This window comes from Malus sylvestris, chromosome 15 (assembly GCF_916048215.2).
Source record: "Malus sylvestris chromosome 15, drMalSylv7.2, whole genome shotgun sequence".
In the NCBI taxonomy this organism is placed as follows: Eukaryota; Viridiplantae; Streptophyta; class Magnoliopsida; order Rosales; family Rosaceae; genus Malus; species Malus sylvestris.
The window spans coordinates 4,679,204-4,692,768 of NC_062274.1; the positions used below are offsets into that span (position 1 = coordinate 4,679,204).

Consider the following 13,565-nt stretch of genomic DNA (forward strand, 5'->3'; position numbering starts at 1 on the left):
AACCTAAAAGATGAATAGTTAGATAGTTGAAATACGATATGAAATGAGTCATACAAAAACGGAAAATGACTCTACAATGTGTGCGTGCGCTTGTGTATAATCAAACACCTAGAAGGCTCTCCCTTCCCTCCTAAAAGACAAGTTCACTTTCTCTCACTTTCAAGGCCTAAACATAACAATCCCAAAGTCTGGCTCAAGAAAATGAAAGTCAAACCTCCCTTTCTATTGGATTTTGTCTTTCTGGAGAAGGATGGTAACAAACCGCCCATTTCTTGGCCTTTTTGACCAAATTCAAAGAGTGAATAATAATGGCTTCATCTCTTGATGTATTTGTACGTCTCTGCCCCCACTAATTTAATTTGGCTTGCTAATGAGTGAAAGAAGTGATTGGAATTTGAGGATTTTTAGCCACACAAATTTGTATTGCCTTTTTGTGACTGTCGTTGTGGCTTAACGAAGATCTTGTATTCTAAATGTTGTTGATTAATTTTTCTAATATCTTTCGCATCAAAATCGCACTTACGTCTTTGTGACCAGATTATGAATGCAATGTCCATTTGATTCACCAAAAAATAAATCTTTTTTTTTTTATTAAGTTTTTCCCTTAATTTCTTGTGGGGGATGTAGTCTAGAATTAGATAGACGGCATTTATTTGGAGCCATATATAAATGTGTGTAGCTTAATTAGCTTGTGACCAAGAATATACTTGTCACATCCCACGTATGAGGCCACATGGAATCACAACTCAGGCTGATGAATAATGCCACCGAGAGCCATATTTTGCAAATTATTTCAAGAAAACAAAAACTACGTTTCAAGGGACCATGAATTTATTGTTTCTGGGCACCAGAAGGGACACACATCACACAACTCATTGCAAGTTTCAAACAAATCCTTCTCGTCTTTGCATGAGTGGAAGTGTCGGAGAGCTTATGCGACTCGAAATTTATATGAATATAAGATTCGACGTGTACACGATAAACCAATCGACACAGTTCAACTAATATTATTGAATAAAATGATAACATTCAATTTTTTGAGAAGTATGAGCTATTAATTTACCAATGGACACGACACAGACATAAATGAGTAAATCCGAACAAGATCCATTTCAAACCCTTGCACATATGAAACGGTTCGACGGTTTTGATTTGATATGCTTTGTGTTTTTTCTCTTTCATATCAGAGTTTGATTTGTCATTCATTCCATAAGTCACGTTCAAAAAACAGTCGCCCAAATTGCGCAATCATGTGTTATGTGGATAACAGCTACCAACAGCAAACGAGTACTACTCTTCAAAGAGGTTAAAGTGGGACCTCTCTCTCTCTCTCTCTCTCTTTACACCATCTTCAACCCTCTGATCCTTCAAGATATTAATATTTTAATGTATAGTACATGAACATATTTGTCTTCATCTCCAACCAAAGGTCATAGGGCTCGTTTTAGCCCTGTCACAAAAAACCGTCTCCAACCGAGGGCTATATGACCAAACATAATTTATTATTTAAATTTAAAAACTACAACCACTTAAATTTAAAAATGGTGAAAATTATGTGAGAAATGACTTAGGTATTTATAGGAAAAAAAGGGGATATTTTTTTAAATTTGGCCCCAAAAAAAAAGAACAATATTGTCGGTTATATCCGACAGTAAAGAGGGAAATATTGTCGGATATTCGACAGAAAAGATATAAATACTGCTAAATCCAGCCCGACCAGGGGCTGGCTGGCGGCTCCTTTGGGCCAGCCGGTTGGCCCTTTGCCCCTTTTAGATTCCGTGGGGCCCACGAGCCATTTGGCCTAACCCTCAATTGGAGACGGTTTTCGGGTTATTTTCGGCCCTCTGGACCCTTCGGTTGAAGATGGCCTTACAAAATTTGGTCTGTCATGTGGTGAGAAAGATATACACAACAAAAGGAGACATACGCCGGTTCAACAAGAGCTAACTAGAAATTTTATGTGGAGGACATTTTCCCTTCGTTAAACGATGGGGAGTTGTGTTGATAATATTGATATTTGTATCGGTAATGTTTATAAATTGAGGAAAATTTTGTAAACATGTTGGTTATGGTTATGATGAAGGATTAAAGATTGTTTAAATGCATATAAATATGCGATCTTCTAGATTCTATTCGCCTCCACATCCAATGTGCAAAAGGGATATGCGAATAAGCCTTGTGGATAAAATGAAGCCTGACCTTACGCATATTGTTTGTCAAAGTTTTGCACACTCCTAAGACAAATCACAAACAGTCAAAGAAATAGACAAGAACACTCAAGATTTAAATAGAAACCAATACGGCAGATCTTAGTTTCTAGAGGATTTTGTATACGATAACCAACGTATACATGGAGGAGAATCTTAGTTAGAAAATGAATTGGATGATTTTATGTTAGTATACTATCTCTTTGTATAAATTATAACCAGTGCCGCCAATCAAGTCAAATGGCGACAGACATATTCTCTTAACAACTAGACCTTAATTTGGTTTTCACCAAATTTCGAACGTGTAAACTCAGAAGAAGGAAAAATACCCCAAAGCCAAACCCAACAAAAAAGCCCTAGAAAAGACCCTTCATTGACCTAACATACTATTTGGCCCCCAAATCATCAATCCTAACAACCTTTACAACTTGCAAGTTCTGCCATCAGATATATACACCAGCTCAGCAAGTATTGTGTTATCAAATTGTCAATTGTCCTGCCACAACCATGACATGAAACTGCTACCCAAAGAGAAGGATTGGAAGGAGTTCACCGTTGGCGTCTCGGTCCAATAATGCATTGTTGTAAGTATGTTTATTTTATGACAATGTATTATTGAACCGGAATACCACAATTACGGTGAATCTATTTCATATAAGTTGCTTTCACTAACCAAAGTACACACAATTTCTATTTCCTTATTTAATGTAGAGTTTGAAATAGTACCAAAAACTGCTATATATCAAAAGTAAATAATCGAGTCCAAAATTTTGATTACAAAACTAAGCAGTCATGTCAACTGTTTGGCTCTATGGACGTCCTACATAGAGATTCTCTCGATATTTGAATGCATTTTGCACTTGGCTTTTATTTGAGGCAATAGTTTTATGGACTCAAAAGGATGGGAAGAACTTGTCCAATCTACAGGGCAGTTTGTAGAACTCATCGTTCCTAACATCTGAACCATATAAACCGAACTTCTCCCACCAGTTTAAACTGCTGTCTTTTCGAGCTGCATCGTTGTCACGGGACAGAGAACAATCTAAGATTAGGGCAACAAGAGCAGCTACCGTTGTGTGGGACATGAAGATCACATTCACCATGTCCTCTAACTGAAAGTAAATGAACCGAAAAAATAAGGCGGAAGTTAGCAGTTGGACTTGATTCCAACGAAATCAAGTACAGTGACCGAACTCACAAAACTAGAACCGTGGTTACTAAAATTGAAATCCTCACCCATCTAGGCCCGCTTTGAGTATGGTCGGACCTGTACTCTCGGAAGTATTGTGGTACCGAAATTCCCATGAAGAAAGAGAAGCCTAGTACGAATTTCGTTCTGAAGCTGTTGAGGTTACAAAATTGGAGAAAACTAAGGCCTGCAGAAGCTGCAAGTGACTTTGAAATGTTAAGGCACTGGAATCTGACATTGGAAAAATCAGATGTTTAAAGAACAGAAAGACTTACCAACGTAGCCAAATAAGACACAAGAAAGAGCTGCTATGATCGGTGTTGGAATAGAAGCGAAAAGTGCTCCAAATTTTCCTGATTCAAAAGAGCACCATTAGGCAACAAGAGAAACATTTAGCATACAAAAGGAGCTTCCATGCAACATGTTGTATGAAACAATTGTCTGTTTCTTCCCTTGCGTATCACGTCAGGAGGGAGATTCATACGACATGTTCCAAAGGAGTTTTTCTGGTGGGATACTGATGAAGAATAAAATCGCACGGTTATGCCGTGTGATTGGCAGCATACCAAATATAGAGAAGAAAATCATGAAACCAGCTGATATTTGGATGACTCTTCGACTTCCAACTCTTGTCAATGCTAATAGACCAGCGTTTTCCCTAAGCAGAAAATAACGAGCGGTAATGAGGAGATAAGTTCGGTGAAGTAAGAATCATAAGGGTAGGATCTTGCTGCATTTTTACACATTCGTAAAGACATAAAGTCTGAAAGGATAAATTTGATCGAATTTTTCACACGAACTAATACGAGGATTCAGCTCATTACACTGATGCAGTAGTGCCAGTTGGAGAACCAAACATCCCATTAAGTAGCACTCCTACACCCTGAAATTCAAAAGCGCCTAGAATCAATGAGGGTCGAAATTCTAAACTAAAAAACAACAGCTAAAGATGTCGTACCAGCCAGCCAACGCCACGGCCTGTGACAGAAGGAGGTACGGGCGTGGCACTTCCGTATCTTGCTGTAGCAAAAAATGTACCAGAGGACTGCAGGCATTGAAGGTAAATTATCATTATAAACATATTTGGTAAATAATATTTGTGATAGGCTTTGAAAAGGCAGATTTCTCTACTGATTCATTGCAGTTAGCTAACTATTACATATAATTTGAGCTACAAGAGATCGATGTGAACCTCAAAGATCGAAACAAAAGAAGCAGCTATCATTGCAAAAACTTCTCCAGCATTAAAAGTGGGGCTCCCCCATTGAAATGGATACGGAATATATATCCTGCATATCATAACAAAAAAAAAAGACAAGATGTATTGTTTTCAAAATGTTCAACAAAGGAAAGGAATTACTGGTCGATAATTGCAGTTTGCATTACAAATGCTCACCAGGGAGCTGCACCAATGAGGCCAGAACGATCAGTGCGGCAACTAATCTGAGTACTTGTTGGTGTATTGTTATACACTCCACTTGAGGTTAGAATTTGCGCAAACAGCCATACAATTGCAACAGAGAACAGCACGGAAAATCTGTGGCAGATTTGCTTCTTTGTATGTATGAAACGAGAAAGAAACTGCAATGCGTAAGACTTGAATGAGAAACCTCCAGGAAAAAGACTTGTCTTATGATTTCGTATACTTGTGGTATCGAAAACTTGCCTGTGAGATGAAAACCATGATGAGCAACTCTGGAAGCCCAAGTTCAACACACCTCGCCAACTAGAAGGAGAATAGAGCTTTTTTTACCAGATGGTTTAAAACTAATAAACATCATATATGAGCAAATAATGGAGGATTAAGAGCTTTGTACCAGAGGGAAACCAAGATTGTAGATCCCGAGTCCGGCAAAAGTTATGAATGGGACAACAGAAAGAGGGCTAAGAAACCTAAATCAGTAAGTCAAGAAACTTGGGTCACAAGAAATTCAAATTATCAAACATCTACAGTACCACTAGTTTGAGAAGTTCATGAATGAATCCAAAACCAAAAAATCGAAAACATTCCAGTTCAGAACGACTAACCTTACAACGTTTCTCCACAACCCCAGGAAACCCACAACCATCTGAAAACAGGAAGTGATGATTAGAGCGCCTTGTATACCTCTCATTGTCTCCGAAAACCTCTGAAAAGTTCATCAAGAAGGCCAAGTCAAGAAATTGAGATAGGAAATTAATATTTCAAAAACCAAAATTATTAATTTGAAGCCTGACCTCATGAGGATCTGTGAATGCCTTATATCTATTGGCTAGGATTATTGAAGTTGTGGGGATTATATATGTGTAGGAACCCACCACCACTGTGGGAAGCCTGGTCCCAAACAGAGATTGCAACAATGTGTTCAACCCCGAAACAAACAGCATGGTTTGCACCACTCTGGCCTTCTCAATCTGTGGGGAGGAAAAAGGAATGAATGAGTCGACGAATCTAATAAATGGGAGTATCGAGAACAGAAATTATCTGTGAAGTCAATTCTTTGTTGAAGTATCGGTGTGACCGATATGGTCGGAAAAGAAATGATTTCTGTACACCCTTTTCCTCCTTCTGCATACTTCTGCTATTTATGTCTCTTCATTCCGACGTTCAGAAATAAATTGTGGTGTGCAGAGGAGAAAGGGATGTCTGGATATCACTTTCCTGTCGGAATTGTATCAACAACAAAGAACGGATGTCCGGTCCATTGCCACTTGCCAGACTACATCGATCACGAAAACATGACCGAGAAAAAGAAAATGAAACTCAGTAATGAAATCCTTACATCGCCTCCGCCCATTTGAGTAACAAACATGGTTGGGATGAAGACAGTAATACCAAGAGTCAACAGATAGTGCTGGAAACCCAGCATCACAGCTTCCGCTGCAAAAACCATCAAAGTTTGAAGATTCAGAATTTGAAGAACTTGGCTAATAATTATTCCGAAAACCAAGTAATCAAGATTGTAATTATAGTAATAAGCGAGGATTAGTATACTGACGCCACGGCGGAGGGCTGTTGACACAATACTGAACACCGGGTAGCTGCTCTTTCACTGGGTGAGGCTGCAACTCCTCTGCCTCCTTGTTGCCACCACCATTACTGTTGTTGTTGTTGTTGTTGTTGTTCCCTCCGTTGCCATTATTGGTATTGTTACCGCCACCACGGCCACCACCATTATTGTTGTTATTGTTACAACCGCCGTCGCTACCACCACCGTTATTGGTATTGTTACCGCCACCACGGCCACCACTATTATTGTTATTATTGTTACCACCGCCGCCATTACCACCACCATTATTGTTATTGTTGTTGCCACCGCCACGGAAACCACCATTGTTGCTGTTGTTACCTCCACCACGGGCGCAACCATTATTATTGTTGTTGTTTCCCCCACCACTGTTGCTGTTATTAGTACCACCACCATTACCGTTGTTATTGTTACCACCGCCCCCGTTTTGGGCCATGTTTTTTGCTAGTTGAAGGGGTTAACGGAGGAGGGTGGAGAACCAAAGAGAGGCTAGAGTGCTAGGAAGTAGGAAGAGAGATAAGTGGCACACCCTTTTATTGCGCGGGAATATAACCAGTAAGTCGACCGTTACAAATTTTAATTAACCAATAATAATTGAAAATTTGAAATCTTATGTGGTAATTAGTATTTGGTCGAACAAAAATTCAGATTTTTTTCATAAAGTACATGGTCTTAAACTTGATGATTTCAAAACTGAAAAACGATTTTGTTTTAGTGGAAAAATTGAATAAAATTTGCTTCAAAGGTTTGGACAGGTCATTTTATTGAAATGATTCTAAGTAATAATAAGATACTTTCATTGAATATTAACTAGGAAATGATTTCCGCTCACACTTGCTCTATTTTTCAACCTCAATTAGAGTGTGCAAGAGGACACTTGGTGTGCGGAAATCACTTCCGTACTAATTACGGACCTCAGTTTCCTAGAAAATCGAAAATAATTCCTGATTTATGATGATTAAAGCGGAAATCATAGCATGATTGTGTATCTTAAAAATGATCGGATACACAAGAATCAGAGGGAGGGGAGAGAGCTTAGAAGACATGGAGATTTTAATGAAAGTCATGAAAATACCAACACATTTTGATAACAGAACATCACCATCTCTTCATACATGAAATTCAAATGCCGAGATCACGATTAGTTCCACCCGAAATCATGATCAATAATCAAGTAAAAGTACCCGAATAATGATTAGATCAATCAACAAACCGAAATATGAATGTCATCCGGTGCATTTACAAGTCATCAACTAAACCACTGCATCAGCGCGACAAGTTCTGGTTCAGATCTGTTTCGCCCCCTCTTTGTTGGATAATTCTAGCTCGTCTTCCCAGCCAACTTCAGTGAACTTGCATTCAAACATGTTCCACTCGGACCTGCAGAGCAATCATGAAAAAGAAAATTTACTCTTAAAGCTGCAATTCTAAACGAAACAATGTTGCCTTCGGGTAAAGTAGGTTCATAAAGAGGAAATGGTACGCATGAAATATTGTCTGCTAAACTCCTCGTGGAAACGATGAATCAAACTATTTTACATTCCACAACTTCGGTGGGTTGTCAATAATTTCAACCTTTTAAATCCTAGTTTAACGTTCGTAAATTCCTGTAATCATCGATAGCTGGTTGCGTGCAGATCAACTCATATTTCTGACTTCCAGTATTAATTGAAGAGAAATTTGAATCAAGAAACGAAATAACAACAAAACCATCAACCGTGTCCAGCAGCGCCTATACTTCCCTTCTGGTAACCTACAAGAATACCGGCTGACCCTGATATTACACCGCGTGTTCTCCTCAAGTCAAATCTTCTAATAACATTTGTAATTCTCCTACGAAGTTTTTAACTTTTGATCATTGCTATGCATCAAATCTTTCGCTCAAACTATCAATCCCTATTGTTCCTAATCTTATCAGACACGAAAACTACCTTTTCCCACAACATTTTAACTTCGAAATACTCTAGTTCATGATACATTATGATTCTCAGCATACCAAAACCTTTTGTTGTTCAAATCTTGCATTCCCTATATCCAAACTCAGTTAAATAGGCAATGATCAAAAAGCAAACATCCATAGCACACAATAAAACAAAGGCATTGCTTAAACACAGAGTGAATTTTGACTCACCAGAAACAGCATTACTCCCCTCCAAGCTCTAAACTCCGCCACCATTGCCGTCAGCAACCTCACCTTTCTTAACCCAAACCCTAAACCCAGAACCTCTCTGTCTCTGCAAATCAAAGCGGCCATCTCTCTTACCATAACCCCTAATTTCACCATTACCGAGGCCATCAGCTCCAGTCCACCTCCTCAGCTGATCATCCCCCTTTCCGGCCTCACCATCCACCGATAAACCCCCAAATTTGGGCACCATCTCCGTCACCGGACCCACATTCACGCTCTTTGCCCTAATTTCAGTTTCAATTTCTATTCCTACTCCCTGTTCTTCCTTTCCAGTCGCCCGATCACTTTCCTTCTCGGCACTTGCTGTATGCGCATCCACTCCACCTTCCTTCTCAGTCACCTCCTCCTTATCTTCCCGAGCATTCTTCTTCCACTTCTTGTTACCCTTCTGCTTCTTCTTCTTCGTCCATTTCTTCTTCTCCTCTGGTTGCTCGCTTTTCTTCCCCTCCAGCTCAGCAACCTCGAGCTCCGAAACCCCCCGATTAACCGGCCGAAACTGCCCCCGATCACTCCGATTCCTCGGCTTGATATCGGTTTCGGTTCTCTGAACGACGCCGTTTTGCTTCGGCTGTTCTTCCTCGCTTCCATTCCCCTCCATCTCAGCACCCTCACGCTCCGAGACACCACGATTAACTGGCCGAAACTGTGCCCGATGACGCTTGTTATCGATTTTGGTTCTCTGAACGAGGGCGTTTTGCTTCAGCTCTTCTTGCTCGCTTCTTTTTTCGTTCCTGGTCTCTGAGCCAGCGCTCCTTGAGATCGTTGATGGTGACGTAGTTGGCGGGCAAAGATTGGGGCCTCTTGAATTTGGTGACCTCCATTTTTTAATACTCCGAAATGGGGCGATTTTTCGCTCCACAGTTCACTAAAGAAATGATTCAAATGAATGAGCCAATCCCAAAGACAAGGACAAAGTCTTTTTCACCATTTTTTCATCGTTTGAAGAAAAAAACAATGGCAATTTCTAATTTGTTTTTAATAAAACTAATGAAAATGATTTGAAAATTTTGAGTTTTAATTAAAATAATAAAATAAAAGGTAAAATGAATAGTATCATGATTGACTTTCTAATATAAAAATATGATTTTTTTTAAAGTGAATAATACCGATAACTTTTTTTTTTTTATTTGCTCTCTCGACTTTTGCAACTTTAGTAAGTTGTCATTTTTACCCTCATATTTCCGTCAAATTGAAGGTCATTTTTGTCCATTTCCATCGTGAAACTAACATAACAGGTGACAACTTCAATCCTTATCGTCAAATATGACTTTTTTAAGGACAAAAATTAGGTAGTATGTTTATCCGCACTAGTTGTGACTGACGAGTTCTCAGCGCATAGCTGTCTTAACCGAAACCATTTGTTTGTTAAGTTTACCATTTAATGTTCATTGCCAGAATTTTAATTATTACCAAAATCATCAATTTGTTCAATGTATGTGGATTACTAATAAATTTCTAAATTTATTTTAATCTGTAATCGTGATATCGAATGAACTATTTGAACTATGAGATATAGACAATAAAGATACGTTAATCATAATCGAAATAGATAAAAGGAGGCAATCCTAACTCCTAAGTATTGTGTTAATGTTCAAAACATAAAAGTTAACAAATTAAAATATGAAACCTTTGGTGGGCTTGAGATATAGGTTGAAATGAAATGAATACAAAAGTATACAGTGGTTTGCTCGTAAACAAAGCTATGTCCACTGTAGTCTATTTATTTATTTATGATACATTCGAATTGGCTTGGAAGCCCTCCCCAGATCGAAGGGTCCAACCAATGACTGGCTAGAATGCTCGTTTTAGCCTTCTTCATTTCATGATCCTCCAAGATATTAATATTTTAATGAACATTACATGGCCATATTTGCCTCCGTCTCCAACTGAGGGCCAAAGGGCCAGAGGGCTCATTTGAGTCCTGTCACAAAAAATTGTCTCCAACCGAGGGCCAAAGGGCCATAGAGCCAAACATAATTTATTATTTAAAAACTACAACTTAAATGTTGTTTAAGTTTCATGTTGTTAAATATTTTTTTTATGTTAGTTAATATTATTTAATGTTGTTTCATATTGTTTAATGTTGTTTCATGTTACTTAATTTAATTTAATGTTGTATAATGACTTAGGAAGTTATAGGAAAAAAATAGAATTAAAAAAAATAAGAAACAAATGGAATTTAAAAAAATATATGAAACAAATTTTGTAAAATAAAAATTATAGGAAAAAAATAGAATTTAAATAAAATAAAAAATAGAAGTTATAGGAAAAATTTTGTAAAAAAAAAATTCAAAGCAGTCCGTCAGTTATAACCGACAAGAATACATTCATATTATTTAGTATAAATGTATTACTGTCGGTTATAACCGACAGGAAATCCGACACATTTAAAAAAATTCTTGCCAGCCCAGGGCTGGCTGGCTGGAAGTGGTTAGCCCTCTGGCTCTCTAGCCCTCTTTAATTTCGTGGGGCCCTCTCTAATTCCACAACCCTCTGGCCTGGCCCTCTATTGGAGACGATTTTCGGGCAATTTTCGGCCATTTGGCTCTCTGGATCCTTCGGTTTGAGATGGACTTACATAAGAGCAATTCCACCGGACACAAAATTGCCCAGCACCCTATCCAAAAATCAGCCCAGCACCCTATTAATCTGCTCCAGCCCCCAAAATAGCTTGGCACTTAGCCCAAGCCAGGCAACAGACCAACCCATTTCGGACAGACCCAAAGGCCGGGCTATTTGGCTGGCGCGTGCAGCATACTCGCGACTGGGCGTAAGTATGAGACAAGGGTGCAAGTGGTGAGGCCCACTTGTCAGCCCACTTGTGTTCACCCGGATCAGAGCTACGTGGCCCTCCTCAGTACTGTTGGATTTCCAACGATAAAAAAAAAAAAATTGACTTTTAAAATGGACCGTCCGATCACAGATCAATGGTCCACATTTTTTTCACAAAAAAATAAAAATAAAAATAATAAAAAAAAGGCCCAACTGTCAGAATTATGACCGTTGGCCACGTGGCAACGCCTTGGCTCTTGGATTTGAATATTTTTTAAATCCAACTGTCCAGATTAATTAACTATATTAAAAATTATTAAAAAATACATAACAATCATTAAAAAATACAGAATTTTTTAAAAAAAAATATAGAAAATTTTTAAAAAAGTTATTTTTTTTTTCTATAAATACCTAACCATCATCTTCCACCTTACATCACATTTCAATATTTTCTACACTTTCATTTTAGTGTGTTTTTTTTCTTCAATTTATTTGATGAGTTTATGTAATTTTATTTTAGTGTGTTTTTTAAAGTTTATTTGATGAGTATGTAATTTTATTTTAGTGTGTTTTTTAAAGTTTATTTGATGAGTATGTAATTTTATTTTAGTGTGTTTTTTTTAAAGTTTATTTGAAATTTTATCCGAAATTGGTTAAAAATCTTATCTGAAAATAAAACTATTTTATTTATTTATTCTTTTTTTAAAAATGTAAAATATTTTAAATGGGCTGGGTGCCAGCGCATTTTGTAGGGATGAAAATCGTTTGTGCTAGCTCATTTTTAGACTGGGTACCAGCGTATTTTTTTAGGGGTGGAGATGTTTTAGCCTATTACTGTTCACTGGGGTCTATTACTGTTCACTTGAGTGGATAAATAGTGCTAGCGCAAAGTCTTTAGACCATCTCCAATGGTTAGGCTAAAAGCCAAATATTTTAACCCGAAAAATTTAGCTTTTAGCCCAGAAACAGCTTTTCTGCTCCAACCGTTCTCCCCTAAAATTTTAGCCCAAGATTATTAAAGAATGAACTTATGCTTTTTTTTTTGTTAAATTATATTTTTTTAAATAAATATGTAGACTATCGTAAATTAATTTTATGAATATTTTAATCTAAAAAAAATTAAATTCCGATTTTTGGGCTAAATTTTGAGGGGAATCTGGCATTGGTTTAGCATTTAACCCAAATTTTCCCCTTGAGTTAGATTGGGTTTGGGAAGAAATTTTAGAGGATAATTTGACCTTTAATCCACCATTAAAGTTGGTCTTAGGGGTGAAATTGCTCCAATGGCCTCCTTGCACAGGCTTTGAGACCTTCCACTATAAGGTGATGATGTGTGTGGGGCTAGGAAAAGTCCACACTTACAAGGTGACGTGGCATCTTTCTATCCACTTAATAAATATCTTGACTAACAAACTCTAATAAATATCTACCTTCGTTAACGTGCCTCCATTTAATGGTCTTTCGTGGATCACTCTAGGAGGTGGTCGTCGGTAGAGCACACAACATGCCTAGCACTCATGCCTCCAACAGGATCCTCTCCGGATATTTTCGGTGAGGATTCGTGAATCGTGTCCGTTTATCGTATATCATGCGGTCAGTTTTTGTTAAGTACTGTTTGTGTTTAATTTTAAATAAAAATATTTAAAATAATTTATAACTGCATGATGTAGGACAAGATTGATGAATATCCGAAATCCTCACAAAAAGGATCCGAATTCCTCATGCCTAATAGCATTCTGGTATGTTGGTCTAAGTAGAGCACATTTCTCTAGTGGTCTCGGTAGAGCAACTTGGCCGACACTGGATGCCCAACAATCTGCCCAGCACTGCATGCCTAGCACTCAAGAGATAACCTATCAATGCCAAAGAGTTGGTCCTCTTAATTCCTGAGGTCTTTCGCCCTCCCTTCCTCCTTTGGGTCCTAGTCTTCTCTTCTTTCCCTGGTCCTTGGTCCTTAGGGCTGGTTTGGTATTGCTGTGCTTTGAAAAAAAACTGCTGTGAGAATAAGCGGCTGTGCTGTGAGAATAAGCGGCTGTGAAATAAATCAGCAGAGCGTTTGGTAAACTTTTTTGTAAAAGTGCTTTTGGAAAAAAAAGCAGTCTGATAGTGGGTCTTTTCATTAAAGGAGCACTATAGCTCCGTGTGCTTTGAAAAAAAGCCAATTTTCCAAAGCTGCAAATAGCAGCTTCAGCTTTTTCCTT

The 13,565-nt window shown here is 38.1% G+C and overlaps 2 protein-coding genes and 1 long non-coding RNA gene across 3 annotated transcripts; 1 reads left to right on the forward strand and 2 right to left on the reverse strand.

Annotated features, from left to right (window-relative positions):
* Positions 1-2,841: 2,841 nt before the first annotated feature.
* Positions 2,842-6,840, reverse strand: LOC126601262 (putative nucleobase-ascorbate transporter 10). Its single transcript, XM_050267947.1, has 14 exons — positions 6,375-6,840; positions 6,159-6,256; positions 5,614-5,790; positions 5,425-5,525; positions 5,214-5,289; positions 5,063-5,122; positions 4,793-4,977; positions 4,589-4,685; positions 4,355-4,441; positions 4,221-4,279; positions 3,963-4,054; positions 3,672-3,749; positions 3,444-3,592; positions 2,842-3,319 (listed from the first exon to the last, which is right to left on the reverse strand). Exons 1-14 carry the CDS (start codon positions 6,838-6,840, stop codon positions 3,101-3,103), a joined length of 1,944 nt encoding a protein of 647 aa, XP_050123904.1. The 3' UTR covers positions 2,842-3,100.
* A 615-nt stretch (positions 6,841-7,455) lies between these two features.
* Positions 7,456-9,493, reverse strand: LOC126604594 (uncharacterized). The gene is made up of 2 exons (XM_050271885.1): positions 8,536-9,493; positions 7,456-7,784 (listed from the first exon to the last, which is right to left on the reverse strand). The coding sequence occupies exon 1, from the start codon at positions 9,188-9,190 to the stop codon at positions 8,564-8,566; it is 627 nt and encodes a 208-aa protein (XP_050127842.1). The 5' UTR covers positions 9,191-9,493; the 3' UTR covers positions 7,456-7,784; positions 8,536-8,563.
* A 3,331-nt stretch (positions 9,494-12,824) lies between these two features.
* LOC126604595 (uncharacterized) lies at positions 12,825-13,470 on the forward strand. Its single transcript, XR_007616689.1, has 2 exons — positions 12,825-12,957; positions 13,035-13,470. It is a non-coding gene; the product is annotated as an uncharacterized LOC126604595 (long non-coding RNA).
* The last annotated feature ends 95 nt before the right edge of the window (positions 13,471-13,565 follow it).